The sequence below is a fragment of the Buteo buteo genome, chromosome 1 (assembly GCF_964188355.1).
Source record: "Buteo buteo chromosome 1, bButBut1.hap1.1, whole genome shotgun sequence".
Taxonomy (NCBI): domain Eukaryota; kingdom Metazoa; phylum Chordata; class Aves; order Accipitriformes; family Accipitridae; genus Buteo; species Buteo buteo.
The window spans coordinates 51,446,901-51,473,788 of record NC_134171.1 but is presented as its reverse complement, the minus strand read 5'-3'; the positions used below and the strand labels follow the sequence as shown (position 1 = coordinate 51,473,788).

Genomic DNA, 26,888 nt, shown 5'->3' with positions numbered 1-26,888 from the left:
CATGTATTTTTAAACATAGCATGCAAAATGATTTCAGGGAATATTAAAAATATGGAAATTGGATCTTTTTCTTTCAATATATTTTTGATGAAGCAGGAGTGGCTGAAGGGGAGTCCCTGCGGGGAGTTTGGTAGTTTCCTGCCATTCCCTGCATTTCAAGGTGAATTGCTACCTTTTGTGTCTGCAGCTCACCCCACGCATAAGATAGCACTCGCTCCTGTGTGGAACATTTTACAGCCATCAGCTGGAGAAATGACATCGCTACCATGCGAGACAATTCAGTGCTAACAATGGCTATGGCATTGTCAGCAACTCTGAGAACCAGCTGTTTGCTTTAACCCACAGATGGAAATGAACTCATATACATTAAGTCACCTCAGCTCACTCCATAGCAAAACTGAATTCAAACGGCATGATCTATATTTGAAGATGCATCTTCCAGTTCTTGAAATCATTTTTGACACATAATACAGTGTTCAGGGACCATATGTACATAAGCAAACTGCGATTTCTTCCCCCCAGACATTACTAGAAGCACACAGTTTTCTCCAGCTTAAGGGTGAAAAGTTAAAATAAAGCAGTGTTTAACAAAAATGATGTCATGAACTTTGTGACTCAGAACTTACAAGTCCTTTCATTTTAGCTGTTTTGCTCCCAGTTAAGCATTTGATATTCCCAAATCAAAATAATGATGTTCTATTTGTTGAGTTGTCCATATTGCACTGTTTCATGAGACTTGCAAGAAATGTCTACATTTTTCTCTTCTTAAAAAGTTTGTTGTAAAATTGCATTGTCCATGCTGGACTAGGATCCAGGTCTTATCCATTTTGGTCATGTGTTGCCACATGGGAGGTAAAATTAGAAATAGTGATCTGAACACATCTCTTCCTAGAGGCTCTTCTGTCTCACTCACTACTACATTACCTTGAGAAGCATCTGTAACCAAGCAGTTACAATGAGGCTACCAAATATGGTTTACAGATATCTGGTAATAACTATCAGATGGTGACAAGTGTTTCCTCCTGCCTAGACTATCAGACTGAAATAGTTACGTATGATTTCACTTGGTTTGAGAGAGAAGCTAAACCAGAAGGAGTTTTGAATTAGCATTTGCTACAAGCAACCCACATCACACTAACAGTGCCTTCCCAGGATCTATAACATATTGTCAGAATACCCCTGTTCGCTTGGCACAGAAACCCTTCTATAACAGTTCTGTTGTTGAGCAGATCAAGTGCAGAGAGGCCAAGCAGAAGGCTCAGTGACTCCGGAGAGCCTCAGTCAGAGCTTACAATGTCTCTCCCCCACCGTTTCAGAAAGGGAGTGCCTGAAGACAAGGCTGTTGGGCTCCCAACTGTTCAAGTTCATTAGCTGACATCCCTTCATGGGAATTGAATAATACAGGCAGGGCTTGTGCTGGTGGTCTGCTCCTCGTGGGAGGCAGGATTCCAGAAGCAGGGAAGAAGAGCCTTTCTGACATAACACCTTTCATTCCAGTCTCTTTAAGCACTTCTACAAGCATTAATTAATTAAATATCCCAGTGCCCCTGCGAGATAAGTGTCATCTCAATTTTCTAGATGGGTAAACTTGGGTATGCAGATTATAAGTGGCTTCCCCAAGTTATTCAGCAAGCCAGAAGAGGTTTGAAAATAGAACCCAGGAGATGCAATTTCAAACCCATTACTGTAACCCTTGACAACAATTTCCTTTATTCTTATCTTTACACAGATACCACTACAAATTGAGTTATACAGCTTTTTTTCCTGGTCAATGCTTCCCTGTTGTTTTGATGCCATTTCAATTTTATCAACTGTAGCCTCCCCCTTCAATAAGCATTTTCTAATCTATTTTTGCTAACGTTTGCATTTTTAAAAAGCAAACCTTTAAAACGTCTTATCCATGCCCACTGGACAGCCTTGCTGACTGTGTCCCCTGTTAATATGTGACTCCACGCTCAGCTGCACAGAAGAGAATTCTCTGCCTGCTGAGGTTCTGGCTTTTCAGCATTGAAATTTCCCTCCTGAATGTGAATAACAGTGATTTCTCTTCATTCCTCTACATTAATTTTTAATCACAGTCTCTACTTTACCACTGCTGATTGAATTCCCTACCACATCTAATGGCCTTTCTTGTAATATTCATTCATTTAAAATATGTATGCTGATGCCATATCTTATTTTTCAACGGCTGCTTGTTTAAGGCCAGCAGCAAAGAAATACCTATTATACAGATGTTAAACTACAGTACGTTGCCATATGTTTGATCACCAAGGCAGAGGTAAAACACTCTATTCTGTCAAAAATGGGCACAATTACACAGGGATCATGAGTAATACCTAGTAAAATTCAGTCACTGTTGAAATGAATGACAAAAGTCCTACTCAATTCAGAGGAAAACAAAGTTGATACATTATTTTATCATGTCTAAAATGTATTCTTAGAGCCTGAAACTGAAAACCAAGAAAGTCACAGTGCTGTAGATGAATTTTACAGCAAGTATTCAATAGAGGACCTGGATTTAATATCCCCAGCACTGCAATACTCAATAACTAAAAGGTCAAAAGTAGAGACACACTGAATGCAAACTCCATATTTTAGCAAAATGGAATAAGGCTGAAGTTTTATTTAGAGTGGAAGAGAGGAAAGGACATTCTGCTTAGCTACTCTGGAAATTCATGTGCAGGGAAGAGTCAACATCCCAAAGCATTTTAGTTTACTGTGCATTTTTCCTGGTTTTAAATTAACAGGAAGAACTGCATTGATTTTCAGCAGAGCCATTTGCTCACAAATCAGGTTCTATTGTTTTCTTTTGCTGAAGTGAATAGTTTCAAATCCTTACAACTCTACTCACCTTTGGGTTGGCAGTTTTGCCCACTGTACCCAGGACAGCACTTCCACTCCAGTGATGTTAGTATTTTATGTTTGATTCTGTAGGCTTGGTGTGTTGTTGTCTGGGACCTGCAAAACAAGAACATTTTAAACCTATTTTAGGTGACCCAACAGGAGTTGTAAGATACCTGTATAACTACATTACATTATCTTACATGTCAAATGTATCTTTTAATTAACTGCTTGAAACTGAAAGTGAAGCCTAACTAGGGTTTGGTGTTTCAATAGCAATCATAGTTTTAATATTGCAGCCTTCAGATCACCTGCATGGATTTTAAAGGAATCTGATGTCTAGTGCTGTCAGACTTATTCCCTGAGTATCTTATTCAGGAGTCAAATACTGCCAACTTTTATGGAAGTTATTACAATTAATATGTACTAAACTGGAGAGAGTGAGCCAAAAAATACAATTGTGATTATAATGTTTTCTCTGAAATCAGTGAAAAAAAGGGTTCACAATGAATTTATGCCACATCAGTTCATATTTAGTGCACACTGGAAGCCTTCTATTCTGGTTATTTGAAAGAAGATTATACAAACATTAATCCGATGAAGCATGAAAATTTCCATTCTGGACATCGATGTAAGGAGGGTATGGCTATGTAATTGTGATGCCTCAGTTATTACTCTTATAGTATGTAACTGCAGAGGCAGCAGCAATTTTGTTTCTGTGTCCAACACCTTCGGCATGTCCTGGCTACCCCATCACTTCCTTTAGCTTTCTTAACTTCACAGAGAAGTCAGTTTAGAATGAACACACTGCAGCAGGGCATACAGAAGAAACTAACTACAGCAAGTCTACTTGCCTCTTAATGTGTTAAATACAAAGTTTGAATAAAAAGAGTATCACACAGTTCTGCTAGCTGCTAAACACTAACATGAAGAACACCTCAAATCTCAGAAAATACAATGATATAATAGTTACAGAACTGTTTTGGACACACAATCCCCATCTAAATCATTCCAGAAAGGGGGACAAAACTGAAGGCTGTCAGACCGAAAAATATCCTCCCAATGAATTAGAAAATGCCACCCTGTTTTACACTATAGTTAATCTTGTCACTCCTTCACAAGGGATGTAATATTATATATATTAAAATTCATAGCAGGTGGCAGGAGCTTTGCATATGTCCCCAACCAGCTCTGCCTCAGAGAAATGGCTTTTTCAACAGCAAGAACTCAAAGATTAAGGTAACTGAAATCAAGAGAGTTCACAGTTATTTTGCTGTATGGATGGTCTTATTTTATGATAAAACTACCTTATTCTGCATTAGCATAATCCATTCCTGAAAGCATTCATAAAAATGAAGTATCCATGAAAGGAGTTAATCAGGAATAGCTATATGAAAAATAACTCTCCACGTAAACAAGCCTCAAAAATGTATATAGTAGACACTTATTTACAGGATCAGATCAAGGAGCTACATTTTCCTACCAAAAAAAAAAAAAAGTTTTTATGAATCTTCTAGATTGCATTAGAAAAAAATTGGCAACATTTCAACCACAGGATCCACTCCACAGTTTTACAATACAATCGACTATATTTAAGTCACCAAATCCTAAAGGTACTCTATTCCCTGTTTCACCTCAAAGCTTTAAGCATGTTCTACCATACCACCTAGAGGACAATTCTCAGAACAGTCAAACTGACTTGTAAGAGGCTTTTGAAATTTTTCAGAGGAAAAATATGTTACAACCTCTATTTTGTTGGTTCATTTTCCAGGCCCATGCATTAGAATCCAATTTCAGTTACTACTGAAATCTAATGTTTGGAGAATACAATGAGGCACCCAAACCATAAAAAGCAATCTGAGTATGTTTAACAGGGTCATTATTTACAAGTTGTATCCAGGCCAATTACTTTTCTAGGTTCACTGTCTGACCAAAGCTGTGCCAGAAATAAGCACCCAGCAGAGAGTTAACGACAAAAATATTTATGCCTCTCAGGGGAAGCCTTTTCCTCCAACAAAGCACAAACTTGGAAAACTGCACAGAAGGGATTTTCCTCCCCACTTGTGCTTTAAAACTTTGTACATGTGTACCTTTCCTTGCAGTACTCTGGAAGAGGGGAGCATACAATGGGCTTACTGATCTGAGGATGCCAGAGTGCAAACATGCCAAGTCATGAACTTTCATACTTGCTATAGGGACAAGTCATGAGCTTTTATACTTGCTATAGGGGTATGTGAAGATGAGACCTGGAAACATGCTAATCTGCTCCCTCCTGTTTTCATTTTCATTTCTGAAGTCATGGTTGTATTAATTTTGCAGCTGGTGATAATTAATGTACTTGCAAGTACTCTTTCTTCCTAATTCTACACACCTCTGAGCACAGGATCCAATATGCCAAGTGCAAGGCTTCGCTCTGCCTGATGAGAAGGTTTCCAGATTGTCCACTACCACTGTAGGCAAGAGTCTGGTATGGACATAAGCACACCAGTTTCTGTAAGATACAGAAGGTAGATATAATGAAAAGAACAAATAACATTTTCCACAATATGAAGATATATTACACTTAAATGGGAAAGTTAAACCTGTAATCTAAGGATAGGACTAAGTTATGAAGACTAAGTTTGGTTTCTTGCAGACTGCCATCGTAGTCTTGGCCAATTACTTAGTTTTTGTTTTGCTTCAGCTGCCCATTAACAACAAAGAAAACAGATAATCATTTCTCCATCTCTACAAGTATTTATATTGCAAATCTACATTTTTCCTTGTAAATGTTTGTGGAACACCAAGTACAAAGCATCTTTTCTAGACTGTAGTAATGACAGGTCTTAAAATATACCTACATTTCAGACTACAGAAACTGTTTATCCAGAATTCAAATGATTGTTTAGTAAGGTTTTTAACCACCTGTAACTTTCACTTTATGGATAGACATTTCTACTCTTCCTCCCTTTCCCCAGCAATATTGTAAGTGCACGTAGACTGTGTTTTGCAGTGCACTTTGAGCCACACACAGCAATAACATGCCGTAGCTCCACAATTACCTGTGCCACTGGCTACCCACCTAGAGAAGGAAGTCACACACAAAATGATCAAACTCTTGATCACTACAGCACAGGATGTAGGAGCTGGCAAGGGCAAGGCCAGGTTTGGGTTTGTTTGGTTTTTTTAAATAATTCTAAGGAGGTTGCAAAAAACCACAAATTGTTAAATTGGATTTTGAAACCAGGTGACTTGGTAGAATCTACAGTAGAGAACAGAATTAAGTACAAATTATAAACTGAACGATGACTTGGGACAGATTTGTACAGGGAAATCATGCCTCAGAAATCTAGTGGCATTCTTTGAATCAGAAGCAGGTAGATAAAGGGGACGTTTTCAGAGGCTTTTGGCAAGGTCACTCACGAAAAGCTATTAGAGGGTGGAAAAAGAAAGCAATCTGTCGCATAGTAAGAGGATAGATCCTGTTACAGATTAATAAGGCATTAAATCAGAGAGGTGAAAGACTAGTTAGCTTTCTCCAGAAAGTTTATCAGCAGAATCCCACATGAATCTGTAATAGACACTATGTTCATTAATGAGGGGCAAGTAGGTGAATAGGGAGATGACAGTTATACAGAGCTGTACAAAATCATTTTGTGTAGTAAACCTAAAGCCGATCTTGGAGAATTGCAGAAATCTCATCATACTGAATTTCCAAATAATTAAGTGTCAGAGAAGAGTCTTGTAATGCAGAGTCATGCACAAATAAAGTCAGCCTTATACAGACAGTATGACTACCTAAATTAACTATCATCAGGAAAAAGATCTTGGAGCCATTGTGATTAGCTCTTTGAATATGCCAATTTAGTGTTTTGCATTAACTAAACTAGTGAATCAAATACATGGAATTATTAGGGAAGGACTAGACAACAAACAGAAACCACCACTGTTTCAGTACATCAACTCCTTATTGTTGCATATGAGTTTATGGTTAGACCACAGTTTGAATACAGAACTCAGGTTCATTCCTACATCCTAAAGAAAGGTGAAAAGAAAGATATAAATAAAAGATGAAGAGCAGGAGGGATGGGAAGTCATGGCATTTATTATTCAGTTGGTCTTGTTATGAGAAAGAGGCATCAAAACAAAACATGTTTAAACTTAAAGGGAAAAAAAGCAGGAGGCAGGGGTGTGGGGGGTGTTAGGGTACTGTTTCCACAAACAGACTGTGCCAGATTTGGAAATTTGGGAAGCCAAAATGGATTTTAAAAAGCAGTTAAGTGATTTCATGAAAGAACAGGCCTTTAGGGTATTGTTGGTTTGTTTTTTTCTTTTAAACATAAAGTTGTAGCTATAATCTCTGTCTCAGGAAGTTTCCCAGCTGCAGATCAGAAGGCATCCTGAAGAAAGTATTATTGCATTTCTGCCAGTGGAACAAATGTCTGTTTGGTCTAGCAGTGATTTCCACCCCAGCCCCCCCACCCCAAACTTAGTACAGCCTTTTTCAGGGTCACACATCACTCCCTTATCCATGCTGAAACATATTTCATTTTTGACTTGGCAAGTTAGTGACAAGACACTGTTTCAGCTGTAGGACTGGTGAACTTGCAAGTACTTCCATACCAATCTGCATATGAGAATTTGGGTCTTGTTTTGCTGCTAACCTTTGCTTCCAGCTGTAGTAATTCTGTTAGTGTTTCATAACCCAGTATGGAAATCTGTATTTACATTACCCAGCGGGTCCTGAAATCAGTATCTTGCTATGGGCTCCTTACAGTGGAAATTGAAATACAATTAAGACCAGATTAGTTCCATTTACTTAACTGGCATTAGTACATATTTACTCTGCTTCAAACAAGAACAACGGCACAAAACACAAAATAGTATCAGCATCTGTCCTGAAGTGATTGCTTTTGTCTACTGAGATCACTCACTTTAAATTCAGTAGTGCCTTACTTGTAAAATGATTCCTGAGAAAACAGCAGGGTAAGCTAGGAAGTAAGATGCTAAGTAAGGCCAACAGACTGAATGTCTCAGTATTTCTGCTGTCAGTATTATATTGTGGTGCTCCCTCACACAACACATTAATTGATGAATAATGTGTTTCATATAAAAATGGGGTTTTATTGAGTGTCTTTGATCTGATTTCACTCACTCACTCTCTACTTCCTTGAGAGTTTTCATTAGGAAAATATTTCTTTTTAATTGGGTATAAAAAGGCTGTGATTTTGTTTGATGCTTCCTTTATGTTCTGTCTCCTTTAGCTATAGCCTTTGTATGTATAAATTAGAGACTCCATGAATAAATATTTGCTAAAAATTAAATTCAGCTCCTCAACTATAAGCTTAAAGATTAGGTATTCTTCTCACTACATCTGTGGAAGCCAGGAGCAACCTCTATGCAAGTTTGAGACACATAAAATTGGCAGAATCAAAAGACTTAAGTCTTTTGAGTTTTGCAGAGAGATCATGAAGTTACTTTACACCACCCCTCTGGTTGGGGTATATGGGTCCTTTACAGGCTCCTGTATCACACAGAGACTAGCAGCAGTAACTAGATGATATTTACAGTTAAACATTGCCAACAGATAGCCAGAGAGAGCTTGTAGCTCCATCCCTTCCAGCACACCTCTGCAGCAGCAAGGGAGGATAGGCACCATGTTCAGCAGGAGCGGGACATGGCAGGGCACTTAGCTCACTTACAAGCACAACCGGGAAGACAGCTCTTCCATGGGGCGTCCTTGCTGAGCATCAGAGAGCAACAAGAGCAGGGCTTCTCCTTAAGAGAAGGTGAGCCAGGAGGGGAAGGGCAACTACACAAGTTATGCACTGACCTCAACAGCAGCATACAGTACCACTGCACCAGAGACAGGCAAGCAGCAGTAGGGTCACAGGAACAGGTCAATTAGCAGCCCAGCAAGTATCAGGCAGAGACTAGGTAACAAGTCAGGTCCAAGAAAGCTAATAGAGACAAGCACCTTTATAAGGAGAACAGGTTCAAGCCTGGGCTTAAATGGAGCCTCCCCGGCTCATGTGTGTGGGTTTCAGGTGAGGTTGCTTAGGGCTATGAAGGCTTGTTAGTGCGCTCCTTTCTCACTACAGGCATGAGGTCTCTTCCATTTCACAGCTGTAGTGAGGGTTCTGCATATTCATACCCTAGATTGAAGACTGTATTTTTTCTCTGGAGTGCAGCACAGAGATGAAAAAAAAATGAAAAAATCTCTCAGCATATGAATGGGATACTAAACATTTCTTAATGGATGCAGAAAGTGATACTGGGCCAGACTGAGAGTGGTCTATTCAGAAGGAGCTCTGACTAAGCATGGTGGTTTGCTTATGATTTAAACTTGATAGAGAAAATGTAAACATCTAAATTCCTGAATAACTCTCAGCAATTAACTGATGGCATATAAAGTCTGATCAGAAGACATCTGAAGTGATAACACCACCTGAAGCAGTTATGTAGTACCACACCCAATAGCTGTCTGGAAAGTGAGGAACGAAGAGCTAACACCTTGGGCAGCTGGGTGCTATGCTTACCACCTCTGCAAATCAAGAACACAAATATAGGAGTCAGATTTTAAAATCTGGGCTACAATGGACCAGCGGTGATGTTAGGACTTGAGCTCATGGCTCCCTCGCCTGCGGACCAGACAGTTCACCAGAGAAAGGGATTAAGCAGAAGACATATAGCAGTGTTGTCAGTGATGACCTTTTCTGCAAGTGCACACAGTTGGGATATAATTTTTGGTAGTTTAATTCCATTTCACATCTGAGCAAATGTGGTCAACGAAAAGATAAAAAAAAAAACAGGCAAAAAAAGCAGTTGTAAAATACATGAAAACCTTGGAATACAAAGAGTGCAGTTAAAAAAAATAAAATCTACTTTTAAAAATTCATAATGTAAATCCACTAATTATCATTATTATTGACAGTGGCTAGCTTCAAGGTAAAAGCTATTGGAACTTTCCCATTTGGAGATGCCTTCTAAAGGAAAACATGGTAGAATACAACCCAAACGTATCAGTTAAGGACTGCTTTTGGTTTTTAAGGATAGTCTGAACTCAGCCTCTGGTCTCTACCAAAAATTTAACTCAACTTGAGCAGGCTGTTTCTATTTAAAATGTTTAGCTCACTCTTAAGCTACATGAGTGCAATGTCTGAAGCTGTGGTTCTCACACAGCCCAACAATCTTTGATCAGGCTAAGTTGGAGGAAATATTCACAGCAAAAGAGCCCCTGGTGTGACTCATAATTAGGTTTGTGCAACCAATGAAATAAGCTCATTAAGAGATGTTAAGAATGTAAATATAATTTTGAAATCAAATTGTCTGAAAAAATGTAGATTTGGAAATAGAAGATGAAGCATGGCGGAAGAACTATGACAGGCTGTGTTAATGCAAAGGCAGAACAGAAGACAACTGATTTGCATAACAGGACTTTAAACCTGAAAATCCTCTTTACCCTCCATGGAATAATATATTCCGGATCAGCAACACAGGCTTCTAACATGCAGGTTTTGTTGAGAGCTCTAGGAGCCTGGTGTTTCTTTTGCATTGAACCCGATTTCAATCAGGAAAGCTGTATTTAAAAACAAAACAGAATCCTTGCAACATACAACAGAAATCCAGTCTGGAGAGAGCAGTGCAAGTCCCCGACTGGCATAAAGCCTATATGACAGATTTCATTCTCCTCTTGCATGTATTGGCCAGGAAAACCCACTGGTAGCAAGGTGTGGGAGAATAGCTCTGAGTCCTCAGGCCTTTGAAATAGCCTCTTTGTTTGTGATATTTGCAGCAGTATTTCCAGCTCAAATCAAAATACTGCTGCCCCAACTCTGCATCAAGTGTGGTTTGACCCTAGCTGAGAAGTAGGGCATAGTATGAAGAGCAGCATTTGTTTCTTTTGCAACCAGTAAACATGTCTACTCTGCAGCCTTGGCAGGGTGAGTCCTCTGGGGTTTATGGCCATTGCAAAGACAGTCCTGAGTAGCTAATAGGCTGTGGAGCCTGCTCATGTGGCTGGAGCAAAGCACCTACAACTGGCAGGGCATTAGTGGGACCCAGATGGTGCCTTTAAGCCTGTCTTTAGCTTTTGGGATCCTACACGTCCCATACAGCTTATTCAGATCTTGCATTAATACCCTCTCAGAAAAGTTTTCTTGTCTTCTGCTTATACCAGTCCTGTTTCTTTTTCCACAGAGAAAACATGAAGCATTTCTTCATTTCCACAGTTGGCCAGAAAACAGAAAGGATGCAGCCTAGACATAACTGTGAAATAGAAGTAGCTTCGGGGTAATTGTAAGCAAGGACTGCCTGCGCTGCGTCCGTGGCAAGAAACCCAGTGCCCAGTCTACATGAGCGTGTATCAATAATACCTGTGTTTCCCTCAGCTGGAAAAAAAGCTTATTTCGGTCAGTGTAAGACAGATTACTGTAGTGTTGCTTTGTGTTCAGCTGACATCCTCAGCAATTTACATCAACCTCATGATACAGAGGTGTATATATATATATATGTGGTGTGAATTACTGGGCAACATCTTGCAACTTCAAGGGGACGTGATTCGCTGCAAAAAGCAACTTCCCCGTCCACAAAATGAAACCATGTGGCCTTATGGAAAGCTGCCCTGAAGAGGTGCACGCCTAGGGAACAAATAGTAGGTAAAGTCTCAGCAGTACTTACTTATTCTTGCTTAAGCTTTCATAAGCACCGAATATGGTTTCTTAATTTGCTGGGCAGATTTCTGAAGCTGGACTTGACTTTAGACAACGAAGAATACCCCACTTGGTTTGAAGTAGCTATAGAAGCATGTGCTCTTAGGCATGACTCTGCCTCCTGATTCAGCGGACACTCAAGAGCCCTTAAACTCATCATTGCTTCGCTGGTGTGTTGCCAGCACTCTTAAAACCCTCGCCTAATTCGCAATTAGCAGGGCTTATGCTCTGCTTTACCCCCTGTTTGGCGGCAGCCCGGGCGCCCCGTCTTGAGCTGCTCTCCCCCGCCCGGAGTAGCGGCGGGAGGCTCACCCCGCCGCCCCCCGCGGGCTGCCACCACCGTGCGGGAGCCACCGCCATCTGCCTGCTGCTGCCGGGCAGCCGGCTCCTGGTTGAGACACCCGCCCCAAAGCCCAGCCGGCTCCTGGTTGAGACACCCGCCCCAAAGCCCAGCCGGCTACCGGCTCCGCCGTGGGCACCGCCAGGCGCTGTGAGGCAATGGTGGGGAGAGCGAGGGGCGCTGAGCGTGAGGCACTGTGAGGCGAGGCGGGGCGGGGCGGGGCGGGGCGGGGCGGCGTGAGGCGCTGCTGGACAGGGCCGGCAGGTGGCGGCCGTTGCCCGCAGAGGCGGGAAGCTGCCGGGGGCGGGTAACGCGCCTGCCGCTCCGCGGCGCTGCCGACGCCGGCGGCCGCGTGGGTGCCTCCGCCCGCGACCGCCAACACCCTCGCGCCCCCTGAGGGGGTCGGGCCCCGTGGGCGTTGTGGCTGTGTAAATTCGGGTACAGCTTCCTACGGCTCACCGGCAGCAACGGCCAGGGACAGCCCTGCCACTTCTGCTGAGCTCCCAGGGGATGATGAGGGAGAGCAGAGGGCCTGCAGGAAGGAGGGCAGCAAAAGGAGAAAACAAATTTGTTTAGCTCCAAAGGAGGAGCGCTGCGACTGCTTGCTGGTAAAGGTGTCTGGCCTGTGGCAGGCTTGTCCTGAATACATTTGCGGTCAATGGAAATGTTTCTGTTTAACTTCAGCAGGCTTTGAACCAGTCCTCTTGATGCTGTGATACCCTGATATTGCTGAAAAGTGAAGTACAATTTACAGTAACATCGAAAAATTGTAATTTCCTTGGGGTGAGAGGGCGAGTGGAAGTTTATGAGACTGCAAGGACTCACGTTCCACAGCACATTTCCACAGTAAACTGTTCTTTGGGTACATTGCCAAGAAAAAAAAAAAAAAACTCACAAAAACTGCCAGCTACAGAGTTATCAGATACACCTGTATGCCGTTGCCTCTACTTGCTTCTAAGCTCAGATCCTTGTGAGTGGTCCTAAAGCCACCTTGCAGGAACACTGGTGGTGGTCAGGCCACAGAGGGTATAGATTTTTGTTCTGCCCCTTTCATATTATATCTGAAAATGAGTTATTTTTATCCATGAGTAAATTAGATTACCTGGCTTTTAATAGAAATGCTATTGAATCAGTGCATCTGAACATCACTGAATCATGAAAATGAGATTATTGCGTTGCTGAAGGAATGCAAAAGGACCCAGAGCTGGAGCCGTATTCTGTGCACAGCTTGGTGGTTGTGCCTCATTCACATTGTATGCAGTTTATTCGTATTTCACAGGGTAGTTTATGAAATGCTAATCTTGATTCTACACCTGTTTTCATTTTGTATTGTCTTTTACACCTTGGCAAAGGAGATGCAGAAAGATGCTACAAGCATCTGGAGCCAGTAGATGCCTTGCGAAGAGAGGCTGAGGGACCAGGGCTTGTTCAGACTGGGGAGGGGATGGCTATGAGGGCACCTAAGAGCAGCCCCTCAGGCCCTACAGGGAGGCTATTGAGAAGTTGGAGCTAGGCTATTCCCAGCTGTACTGCAGGAGGACAAGAGAAAACAGGCCCATATTGAAACAAGAGAGGTTCAGACTGAGTATGAGAAATTTATTCCCCATGAGGACACCCAGGCACTGGAGCAGGGCCCAGAGAGGTTGTGCAATCACCAGCCCAGAGTGTGGAGCTCAGTAGCTGACTAGCTCAAGCCCCAAGCAACCTGGTCTGATCTCACACCTGGTCTGGCTGCAAGCAGGAGGTCGGACTAGTGACCTCCAGAGGTCCCTTCCAACCTGAATGATCCTGTGGTTCTGTGAACATGTGACCTTTGCTTATATATCTATCTCCTTTGGATGATATGATTGTTCTTCTGAATACAGTAGGTTAAGTGCATTCATACATAAAAATATATAATGACGTGGTTTGGAAGAAATCCATTTTCTCTTTTTTTTTTTTAAGCTAGGATCTTTTTCAGTCTGAAAGACTATTACACAAAAATCAGAGTATAGGCCCTGAATTTAGGTTGTATAAAAGTACATTGCTGTGATATATTTTCAGTTTGCTTTAAACAACCTGTGAAGTTTGGATGAGGAGAGATAAAGTTGGTGGACATAATGTGAACACTTAGATTATAGGGATAGAAAGCACCCTCACAAGATTTTTTTGCTGTTGCATGGGAGAGCAGGTTTTGGTTTCAGCAGCTTCCTTTAAACTCCACTAGGTGACTACAGAGACCCCTCACTTTTTTGATACTAATGATACGGTAAATTCTGTATCTTTAAATGAACACCAGTCATCTTTCAAAAATGTAAGCTCTAGTTCAAAGAGAAATTATAAATCTGAACCAAAATCAGTTAATTTTTTATGTTCACTGCCTCGCTTCCTTTGCTCTGAAATGTATGAATCTCAGCTGAAATAAAAATTCAGTACTCACTAGGGACTGACCATAAACAAATCAAATTGGGAAATCTGTTTTACATGCTGATCAGAATGGAAACCTGGACAGCCTCTGAAAAATGCATGTGATATACAATATAATACAGTATGTGATGGTAAAATATGTTATAGGATATGTTTTAGCCGTGAGAAACAGCTGACTTGTTGACCCTGAAGTATCAGATGGGGGCAGTCATACCATTTGTTTAATTTTTTTTTTTTTTTCAGGACTCAGGGTCCTGACACTTTGTCCTGTCTATTACAAAACACAAATTCTACTCTCATCATTCATTTCCTTTTTTTGTATGTACATTGCTGGAGCCTTGGACTGTGAACAACCTGTTTGTCTCATCCAAGTTTTTATTTACTGTTGTGACCAATTCTGTGTCCTACCTTTTGCTGCAAAAATTAATTCACAATTTCCACTTATCTAGCACTTCACTGATCTATTTTAGCATTTAAAAAGTTGTCCCGTTGTGAACCAGATCAACTCTTTCAGACCTTATCTCCCTCTCTGTGTTCAGAGCCTTTCAAAATAATCAAACTTTCCACAAATAGAATTCAGACTTTTGAGAAGATATCCATTAATCTGCTTTGAGAATAATCTGGTAAAACACATTTGAAAACCCAGACAAACTGTTCTTTGAAAGGGTCTTAATTCTGCATTTTTCCCTCTGGAATATAAATTTATTTTCCATCATCTAATTGACCCAGAGTACAAAATTCAGTAAGCTAGTTCTGGTCTAGTTTATTGTCAGTGCTTCTCAGATGACCTTCAGTGGTGCTGGTTTTCAGTGGTTTGTTAGTCCCTTTGTAATCTACGGAAGAGGAGACTGTAGTATGTCAGTAATGGCTTCTCCACTTTGAGAAATACTGACAAAAAAAAAGCCTTTATAGATGACAAAATGAAAACGTTAAAAAAGAAGATCCATCCCAATTCCAGAGGGGTAAGTGTTGTTCCTTAATCTGTTTATAGTGTTGTTTTGGGCAGCTTCTCTTTTCTTATTTAGCTTCATTAAATGGTTAAATGCCTTGCCAGTTGCTTTGTACCTGATTTGCCGCTTAACTCATGCAGACCTGTATCTTTACGCTGTCACTGATTGATTTCTTAGGGGGCACTTCAAAAAAAAAGGATCTGAGCCAAAGTCCATTAAATTCAAGATGATTTTTTTCCCCAGGCTTTTCCTCATGACCTATGGTGTTACTTACCAGGAGTGTAATACAGAATAGATGCTTTGAGATTTGGCAGAAAAGTTGTCTTCTGAAACACTTGCATTCTCTAACTGGCAACACAGATAATGCCTTTGGAAAACATATGGGGACACCATGCCATGTCTATTCTAGGAATTCGTGAGGGTTTTCTAAAATGTTGATATATTCAGATTTTTAAGAATGCATATTTTCTGTGCAGACTTGAGCAGATGTTTCTGGTGTACCTTAAATGAAATGCTGTAAAGAGTCGAATGTTTGCAGTGGTTGGGAGGTAAATCCTAACACTGTGTCCAGTTTGTTACAGTAATCCTAATCTATGCAGAGGGGTGAATAGACATTAGTAGGGATGGAAAACAGTCTGTTCCTAATCCTCACTCTTCCCATGGCAGATGAAACAAAGAGTAAGAGCAAAGATAAGCATGAGCATTAATGCAGTAGTTAGTGTAATGAGATGAACGGAAACCTTTATTATATTCATTTAAAAATTTCAGAAGTCATCTGTATAGTAGTACCTTATCTGAATCTGATCCCAGAAAAACTAAATAACCAGACTCTGAGAAGGCTAAGAGGAAAAGATGCTGGGGCTTTTTGTCTTGTATAAGTACTTTGTGAGTGTCTCAAAAGCAACCTGGGTGGAGATGTGATTTTTTTTTGCCCAGTGCTGTTTTCTGTGCTACTGAAAACAGTCTGTCATGACTTTGCCTTGCCATCATTGCTGAAAGGCTGTTTCGGAAAACCAGAACATTGGATTTTGTTGTTTACTGAATTTTTGTCTAGTTTTCAGAAATTATTATTTCATCACCTACAGTTCAGAATTTTATGGACATTTGTTTACCATTCCGTCTCTCCCTGAAAGACAAAACATCCTATAGGGTCTCTCTGGGACATAGTGCAAACTGGGTAAACCATTTCCCGCAATGACTCCTTCCCACCCAGGAACTGGAACCCCTTGAAAAGTGACCACCACATTGGAGCAAACAGACTTTCTAATTCATTCTGTGCATGCAACATCAGCAGTGGAAAAGATGTCCTCAATACACGGGGTATAATAGCACTAATACAAACTAAAAGTCTATAAATTGCATGGACCTTGTGCAGCTCTTGCCCTATACCAGTACTGCTGTACAGCATGCAGTAGTACCTAATCTGCACAATGCAGTAAGGTGTTTTACTACTTCACACCAGCAGTCTCAGTCACCTGTTAACCGTTTTACTCCTGTCCTCAGCAGAAGACAGCACCAATCTCTAAATACTTGCATTAAAATTCTCTTTGGACAGTTACATTTTCTTGGTACCATGCCACATGCTTCGTTGTGGAACTGCGTAATTATGTCTATTGCCCCATTTATTCTGTGGATGAAATAGCAATAAAGTAGTGAGTACTAGCACTTGGGTGAACAATTTGCTTTGGTCTTTAGGACTGCAATGGGAGTAACAGTGCGTTCAGCATGTGTAGGAAAATTAGATTGTGGGCTTACAGCCAAGCATCAGAAGTACATTCAAGATGCTGCTGGACAAGAGGGGCTCATTGCAAAGATCTTCTGCATGGCTGGAATTCAACACTGTGAGGGCAAAGCAAGCACTGCTTGTCAAACATCCTCTGACACTTCAACACCAAGGCAACCTAAGTACCAGTGTAAGAGATTCCTCCTTCCAGGTCATAGTGAATATACCTAGTGAGGCAAAAACCTAAGCCACGTGTGACTTTATTGTAAATGCACAGTGATGCAAAATCTTAAGAAATCAATTCAAGAATTGTTCTCTCTGTTCCATTAAAGGATGACATGATCAAAAAAGACTGTTAACTAGGCAGTTAAATCAGGTTTCTATGTGTCTTGTGTATTTGAACCATCTGCTGAGCTTAACCATTCATTTTAATTTGTCAGTACACTAGAAATTCTACCAAGCTGATACAGGCAAAAGCAATTTCCAGGGAGAAATGCAGAGGTCTGGCTGGTCATGAGAATGAAATATTTCAGCACTCCTACCACATGTGACAGCTAAGCAAATCTGTCCCTGGTGCTGACTTCATTAAACCCTTCTGTGCTTAGTAATAGAATACTGGCACCTCACCACTACCCAAGGTAATGGCAGGGGAAGTCTATGAAGACCCTCAGTGGATTCACGATAATTGGAAAATGTGTAATATACACATACTAAGAGAAAAGAGTAATGTAGAGCTATCCAACAATGTGGAGATAGTGTGGTTAATTTACAGCCTGAATGAATGGCTCATATATTCAGGAGTTACCTTGAATAGTAATTAATAAAACTGGGTTCAGAATGGAAGGATGAGTGTGCTAGTCTCAGGACTCTGCCTCAGACATGCTCCATAGCACCACTGTTATTTAAGCTGCTTTTTACAGTGAAATACTGCGATTGCCTCTCTCCACAGGCTAAAAAAGATGTATCTCACATGAACTCAATTGAAAAGAATGTATCATCAATTTTCTTCTTTGACACCAAATTGATGCTCACATTTAATGTCACTGAACTTTGGAAAAACTCTCTTTGCTGCTGAAGCACAGCTCTAGTTTTCCAGCATTTCTTTATTCATTGATATGGATAGCACAAAAATTTGAAGACAGGTAGAAATAAAAAAAAGCATATTTGTTTGTAGAGACATAAGCCTTACATTTCAGAGCTTAAGTCAAATTCATTACTGGGAGTGAAGAAAGGAATTTTCCTTCAGCTCAGGCCATTCCAGGTGTGCTTCCTATGAAGTTTCCTTATCCTTCTGAAAGGGTGCAGGCCCTCCCAGAAAGGGTAATACCTCACCAGAGAAACCACTCTTCTGAAATGGTTTGAGAGCAAGTAGCTACAGAATCTATAAATTATGTCCTCCTATACCTATTCTAATGTTACCTATAAAATTGTTCCACTTCACTGCAAAAGAACAGGATTTCATTGCATTTTCATTCCAGTGAAGCATAAGGAAGACTTTAGTGCTTTTAAAGATAAGCATATGCCCAATATTTAGCACTTAAAATACCACATCGGGATGTGATATAGAGGGGCTCAAAGCCAAGCTTTGCCTTATTAACAGCAGAATCTTGAATCTGGAGCCTTTAGCCCTACTGACCGTGCTCCTCATCAGGTGACTGCCTGTTGCAATATGTCTCTGCCCCAAGAAGTTCTGCTGGAACCTGAAAAGCCAACGTGAGACAAGTTTTTAAAATAAAGTCATGGTCTTTGGGACATATGGTTCTGTTTCAGTAGGAAAAAAAGAACTAATTTATTCTGACAGTTCTAATAGTGCATTTCTTTCAATAAAATGAAATGGAAGCTTGTCAGGACCCTGATGGCACTTGTGGGTTTTATTCACCCTGACCAGCCTGACCTGGGGTCTCCATTCATACACCCTGCCTGTGGGCTCAGGACCCCCACTAAAGTTCACCCCAGGGCTACATTGCACCTGCAAGCTGACATCCTGGCCTAACTTTGGCCTTGCTCCACCACTGTGGACCTGCCCAGTGATCACTGGGCTCTGTCTTACCCTGGCCACCATCACCAGCCCTGATCCTGACTCACTGATTTGCCTTCCCAGCTTGATCATGGCACTGCAGCATCACCATGGCTGCGCCTGGCGATTTGGGCTGAGGTGATGCTAGCTGCCATACCTGGGTGTGTCCTGCCTGCCACACTTGGTGGTTGTCAGAAATATTCTTCAAGTTCAGACTTTGAAAATCCATGAAATATTTCCAAATCATGCTCTTCTGACATTTTAACAGGTATTTTGCAGAAATAGCATGAACAGGAACTTTTTTCTAATCTAGTTCCAGTATGCATGTGATACGTGTACGTAATATTGTCCTCAGGTAATCTAGGGTAGAGATAGTGAGGGAATTATCTTTGTAATTAAGCCAGTAAGGCACACGACCTCCTTCAGAAAGGGGTATTTGGGAATTAAGTTTGTACAATGGGCACATATTGTACTTTGTAGGTAATCTGAGAGTCCTGGACACTCTCCAACAAAGTATATGTATTGTTATTTTAAAAATTTTAACTATATTAAAAAACAAATGCTCATTCTTGTTTTGTTTTCCTTCCTCTTGTCTCTCCCTGACCTCTCTCTATTGTTCCTTCTATATGGAGCCTCTTAACATCAGCAGCTCTGCACATATGTTAACACAATGGGTTGCCATAAAGGATTACAGAGTCATGCAGTTCCTACAAGGTCACTCAGAAATTCAGGTTGGAATACAGACTACAACCGAAGAGTTGTTTTACTTCAAAGTAAATTCAAAAAGCAAACTGTGCTTCCAAATTTCCTCAGAGGTAGTACACTTTACAACCATGAAATCTGCTACGGAGTCATTCATGCTGTGCTCAAGCATTAAATGAGGAAACCTTGAAGAAAGCTGTATGTCTTTATTGGAAGTTTTACAGCATCTCTTTCACTTTATTTGCAATAAAGATGCAAATTTTTTTAAAAAAAGAAAACATATGCTAGAAATGGATAACACCTGTACATAATAAATAAAAATGCTTGCATTCTTATGCATAGTTTCTCAGCAGTAGCTTTCCAGGTGTTTCACAGCAGTGATCGGTAACATTGAGCACACTAGACTTGGCATTTTTTCATGACTTTAGCAAAAAAAAATGAGTCACAAGTGTCTTTATTATTCATCAAGGTCTAATTCACAGGGAAAGGGAGAAAGAATAATGACGTGACTTACTTAAGTCACAGTCCAGGTCAGTGGCAACACTGGAAGAAAAGCTGAAAACACTTTAGCTGATTGTAAAAGCACTTGTATGTAGTAGGAAGACAAGGCTTATAACACAGGAATATTAATGTGAAAAGGATCAAGCCACACCTAGAACTGTAGACATTTGCTAGAGACAGGCTATGTAACACAGCAGTTTGAGAAAGAGAGTGGGGATTCAACATGCTGTTTTATGCTGGGGTTTCATGCTGTTACACATTCCTGTAACTTTGATATGGAATCCTAGATTTATCACTAACTTGCTCAGTGGAGTCAAAAAAAAAAAGACCTTTATGTATGTTGCACAGCAGGTTGCTCCTCAACCACTCATGAAATAAGGTGCTAGTCAATACAAGATTTGTTTATTTTGCCTCTCTGCAGTTGCAACCACATCCCATTATGATAAATAAAATATGAGATGTTGTTCACCAGAGACTAATTTTTTGATTCCTATATTTACATCATATGTAAAAGGTAGAAATGATACCTGCCAATTCACAGAATTTTTCTGAAGATTAATTTCACTGGAATATTATTCTTGAAAAAAGCTGAGAAAGCTAAAGACTCTAAGGTTAGCATATGTTAAGACCTGTTTTAATGGAGATGCAGTTATCAGCTCTCATGTGTAAAAAGAATCCATTTAACTCGGGTTAACTCAGAGACTCTAGCAAACACTGTGGTAAGGTGTTATAACAGATGACATTCACAACTGAAGGAGTATGCTAGCAAAGCTATCTGGGAAACACAGCTCCTTAATGGGGTATCTCTTCCAAGCAGAGGCAAAGACCTCCTTTCCTTTGGGTCTTGGTGCATTATTTCATTTATGCATGATCCAAAACATGCTCAGGTCAATGGGACTCTTCTCTTTGAGTTAAAGGAACATTAGTTCTCAGCCACACATAGCAAGATAATTGTAGGAATATTTCTAAGTGGTGATTTAGTCTCTTTTGTGTGAGTTTAAGTGAAAGAGTTTTTCCTGCTTTTGGATGCTAACATTTGGGCAAGTACTATCAAAAGAAGAAATCTACACTCTCAAAGCCCACTCTCCATAAATACTATGGAAAACAACCAATCCTTTGTGTCTTACATTTTCTACCAGTATCTGAATATATATCAGCAATTAAGTGAACCTTGCATCTCCAAAGTCAGTATTAACATCCCCGTTGAGAACTGAAGACATTGGGGAACAAAGAATGTAATTGAGTGTTCCAGAGCTATAAAGCTAGACAGTACAATTTGATATACTATGTTAAGTATAGCTATTATGTATTAAATTATACAGTTCTGAATGCACATTCACCTGCAAATGCCAATTTTCCTAAGCTCTTATCACAGAATAAGGTGTTTCAAATTGTCAGACATCGATGCATTTTGTACAGTTATTTGCTTGTATTTTCAATTTAGTGGAGAAGCCTACAAACACAATCATTTTTTAATAGATTCCAAATGAAAAAGTGCATTTGAAATTTCTTTTACCCACAAGAAAATAAAGAAAAAAATCAACAAAAGTTTACTGTGCAGAAAACAGGGAGGCATCTATTCTAGTCCTTTCCTACCCATATATGATAATGACTTTCCTGATGGTTTTGAGATAACTACCCTGAGGAATAAAATATTGCAGCATTTACTCTGTTACAAATGCATGGTTTTGATGGAGTAAATACTGCAGGTTTGGTCCCTTGCTTGTTTTAGATGGTTTTCTTTAAGCCCAGAAAACAATTTTACTGAAATTACCAGGACTTTTGCCAATTATTTCACTGGGAACAGGAAAATAACCATTCCTAAGCAGTACATAGGAGACAAGAAAAAATATGTAACTTTCCTTACTTTCCCCTGGTAGTTTCAAAGCCTGATGTTTTGGAGTTGCCATCCTTCTGGTTGCTGGTGATACCAGTGCTGTGCGATGACTGCTTGAGAGATCTGTTCCCTATAGCTGTATCCTGGCTTGTAGTGACCTCTTGCTGGAGAGGGACCTCTCTAGCATTGCTCTGTAGAGATGTCCCTTTGCTGCTAGATGAGCTTGCCGTGTTATTTTTCTCAGAGTCACCATCACTGTGTCCATTTGACTGGCTTGCAGGGATAGAGGTTGTAGGATTGGAGGTTTTCTTCACGGCTTTCATTCCCAGAGTCTTGCCTGAAGAGGCAAAAGGAGGTGCCTGTGAGGCACTCACTTTGGCAGCTTGGATCTCAGAATGGGGTGACCCCACAATTGTGGATGGAGATGGAGTCAAGTCTGAGTGTCTTGTCTGGCTTTCACCACCCTGGGCTGTGGTCCAGAGCTTTCCTGATGTGTTAAATCCAATGCTGCCACTCTGTAAGTGCAATAGGAGCAGCAAGAAGATGATCTCCTTCATTCTGCTGGCTTGTAAATGCTACAAGTTATCTCACATTTATTTCCCAAGCAAGAAATCCTGTAGCCTCTCCCTCCTCCTGAGCTGCTACACATACAGTGAGCCTACCCAGAGGATGCCCTGACAAGCTTTATTTCTATAGAAAGGAAACAGGTTTTGGTGCTTCAAATCTGACGGAGGAAGCCTGGTTTCCTGTTTCTGTGGATTCCTCTGCAACCTGTGACCCCTTGGAGAGCGGGAGCCTGGCAGCCTTTGTGGGAGGAAAAAAGAAGTTTCTGCAGAAGGCATAGGATAAAGATTAATGGCACAATAGAAATGAGGAAAAATGTGTACTGTGAAGTAATCCTGAGGGATAAAAACTGAAATTATGAGGTAATTTTCCTTTTACATGTACGTGTACAGAGGGCAGAAGTGACTTATCACGTGCACTTTTGATGGTTCGTACTTGTGACCTTGTTATTGAAAAAAGAGTTGGCAAAACTGGTGTGCTACATAAAGCTGAAAGTTTGCTGTGTCTTCTCCTTTTATTTGAATGTTTAAGCACGCTGCTGCCAAAAGTGCGGAGATGATAAGGAATATGTTCACACTGTATTCATCATTGTACAAGCCTTCAAATGTAATCATTTACCTATAGGTCATTGGCCATTTATATTGCATTCTGTTTCTATAGTTCATATAACAATGCGTATGAACTATTTCTGTAGCATTGCCCATAGATGTCTGGTGGCATTTCAGATTCTCTAGGGTATGAGAAACACGTATGTGTGTGGGAGCAGCTCAGAACACCTGGCATTTGTTTTCAAGAGTGACCGTCAGAATTTGTTGTGCTGTATGTTTGCCAAGCCTTGAAGAACTAGTTTTACAAGGACAGGTTGGAGGATGGCCTTGTATAGGCCTGGGAAGATGTGGCTGAAGACAGTCATGAGTATGTGTATGGAATGTTTTTATCTTTAACTGTTCTGAGGACTGGCAAACATCCCAGCTGAGCCAGATATGCGCTCCTGTGTTAGTAGTATTGGCTGTGTGCTGTTAGTGCTTTCCAGATCTTTGTTGAAACATATATAAGTTGGATTCTTTTGTGAAATAAAGGGAATCTTGTACCGATAGCTTGAGCACTTAATTCAGTCGCCACAGATGGTGAGCCCAACATGATCAAGAGAAGAAAATGACGTGATTAAGAGAAGAAAACAACGTGATCAAGAGAAGAAGAAAAGAGGTGATTCCCCCTCACTGCGGAGACCATGCAATCTAATGGGAAGTTTTGAAGAAGTGGCCACGACTCCGAGAAAATAGGTAACAGCAACCCCTGCGGAACGGGTATGTTGTGAGATTGTGGTAGCATGGGGCAATCAGTTTCTCAGGAGCATAAGCTCTACTTAAACGTTTTGCAGCAGATTTTACGTGCCTCTGGGTATAAAATAAACGGAGGGACAAATTGTCTCGCTTTTAACATGGGTAAAGGATAATTTTAACTGGTTTCCCACAGAGGGAACTTTTGATAGCAAGGTTTGGGAAAGAGTCGGGGAGCATTTACAGACACGAAAAACTTTGGCATTTGGTGTATCAGAAAATTTAATTGTGACATGGAAATTTATTTATACTGCGCTGGTGCATTTACAGCCGGCAGAGAAAATCATATCAATACAACCTGATACTGCTTTTGAGGAGACAGTTTGTAAGCAGGCCGCTAACGAGCGGGGTTCTGATTCCGATAATAATTCTTTTGCATCAGGCAGGGTGGACTCAGAAAAAGAGCCGGATTTATATCCCTCATTACCTCCACCGCCGCCTGCACTAACACCGTTACCGCACACACCCCGCCGGCAGGCAGGCAGGCAGGCAGGCAGCGGGCGGGCAGCACGGGCTCGCCGACCCTCACCACCGCATACAGGTCCCCACCGCCCCGCCGCTTACTCCCGCCGCTTTCGCAGCCCCTTCGCCGCCGCCGCCGCCGCCGCCTGCCGCGGCCGCCGCACCTTCACGGCCGCTGCCTCCCACGGCCTCCGCCGCGGCCGCCGCCGCGCCGCCGCCGTCCCCCACCCCCCAACCCCAATCGCCTGGTACTCCCTCTCCAGGGTCTGCAGAACTTAAAACGGAACCTGGCTTTGCTGCACTGCTTGTATCTCCTTCTCCTGCTAATCCCTCTAACTCTGTGCCTCTGTCTAATCCTGCGGCTCCTGCTTTACAGCAGTGCGGAGGAAAAACTGTAGTGCCCTCAGCTCCGCCTTTAACAGACTTTGATGCTAAATGTGACGATTCACTTAATGATTTGGGAAAAAATACACATAGCTTGATGCAACACTGTCGAGAAAAAGCTCTACAGCAAAGAGATACCATGTTTACTTTTCCTGTTTTATGCAAACCTCATAATCCACCACAGCATGATGGTTTACCTTATGAAATGATAAAAGAATTACGGAAATCAATTCGTGAAAATGGGTTACACAGTTCATTTACAGTGGGACTAGTGGAAGCAATTGGACGCACTTATACTATGACTCCTTGGGACTGGAAATTGCTTATGACAAGTGTGTTGACTTCTGCTCAGTATTCTGTATGGCAATTAGAATACAATGATTTGTCAGTGGAACAAATTATGGACAACTTGTCATCAGGGATAGCTATAGATCAAAATATGTTACGATGAACAGGCCCTTACATTACACCTCAGGCACAAGAAGCTTTGCCAAAGCAAGTCTTCGATCAAGCTGCTCGTATTGCGATCATGACTTTACGACGCATACCCGAAACTGGGCAAGGTATCACTTCGTTTGCCTCTATACGACAGGGCTCTCAGGAACTGTACATATCTTTTATTGATCACCTTCAAGTCACAATAACACAGCAGGTGGAAAATCCAGAAGCTGCAAAACTATTATTATTTCAATTGGCTTATGAGAATGCAAATACAGACTGTCAGGCTGCACTGAAATCAGTTAGAGGAAGAGCTACTGACATTGAGCAATATATTAAGATATGTCAAAATGTAGGGACAAACACTTATAGAGTTAAAATGTTAGCTGCTGCACTGTCACAGCAACTAAATGTTAATCAAATTGCTGTGAAATGCTTTGAGTGTGGAAAATTGGGACATATGGCTAAGCAATGTCCTAAATGACAGAAATCCAAATGTGATAAACCTGTAAATCACTTCTGCCCTCATTGTAGTAAAGGATATCATTGGGCGAATCAACACAAATCAAAATTTGACAAAGAAGGTAATATCTTACAGGGAAACTACAGGAGGGGCGCGAGACCCGGTGCCCTGCAAACCAACAGGGTCTGGAATTCAGTGCAGGCACCACTAACTGATGAGACTGCTACACAAACAGGCAGCCTGCAAGAACCATCTATGACCTCCAGTCTGCAACTACAGGGAGTGCTGGGCTGGATTTGACAAAAGCAGCCGACCTCTCAATAAAAGAACAGAGGATTTATATTGTGGGGACTGCAATATTCGGACCTTTGCCTGATGGCATGTTAGGATTAATAATTGGATGATCTAGTACTATGACACAGGGAATAATTGTATACCCTGGAGTTATTGATTCAGATTATCAAGGGGAAATTAAAATCATGCTGCTTCAATGCAAATTCCATGTACAATTCCAGTGAACACAAAAATAGCTCAATTAATATTGCTTCCTTGTTGAGTACCTCAAAACATGCAAAATAATCAAGGTGACGATAGCTTTGGTAACACTGGGAGACCTTTTGTATTATGGTCACAGGAAATAACACAGCAACAGCTGATTTTAAATTTGCAAATTGAGGGTGGATGGTTTTCAGGATTGCTAGATACTAGAGCAGATGTTTCTATAATATCAAAAAAGGATTGGCCAACTTCGTGGCCATTGCAAATAGCTCTTTCTACAATTGTTGGTACAGGAGGCACTCGACAGCCCATGTGAAGTGCCAAACTTTTGTCAGTAAAGGGGCCTGAGAAGCATGAAGCATGGATTCAGCCTTACGTATTTAACTCATCTGTAAATTTGTGGGGCAGAGATTTATTGAAACGATGGCACATAACCCTAACCACAGTCAATTGAAATTTATCCTAAGGGTCACTGATGTAAAACCCCTGCTCAAACTTACGTGGCTAACCTCTGAGCCTGTTTGGGTCGATCAGTGGCCATTAAAAGGGGACAAATTGATACAAGCACATAAATCAATTCAAGAGCAGTTGCAGCAAGGACACATTGTCACTTCAACTAGTCCATGGAACATGCCGATTTTTGTTATTCCAAAAAAGTCAGGAAAATGGAGATTATTACAGGATTTATGAGCAATAAATGCAGTGTTACAACCTATGGGGATCACTCAGCCA

At 41.1% G+C, this 26,888-nt stretch overlaps 1 protein-coding gene across 1 annotated transcript in view; it reads right to left on the bottom strand.

The window, feature by feature from the left end:
- MMRN1 (multimerin 1) overlaps positions 1-22,628 on the bottom strand; it is a 47,084-nt gene extending 24,456 nt beyond the window's left edge. Inside the window, exons 1-3 of the mRNA XM_075030623.1 lie at positions 22,038-22,628; positions 5,213-5,332; positions 2,852-2,958 (exon numbers count right to left, since the gene is read on the bottom strand). Of these exons, the coding sequence (XP_074886724.1) occupies positions 2,852-2,958; positions 5,213-5,332; positions 22,038-22,564 (754 nt within the window). The 5' untranslated portion in view covers positions 22,565-22,628. The remainder of the gene's footprint in view (positions 1-2,851; positions 2,959-5,212; positions 5,333-22,037) is intronic.
- Positions 22,629-26,888: the final 4,260 nt, after the last annotated feature.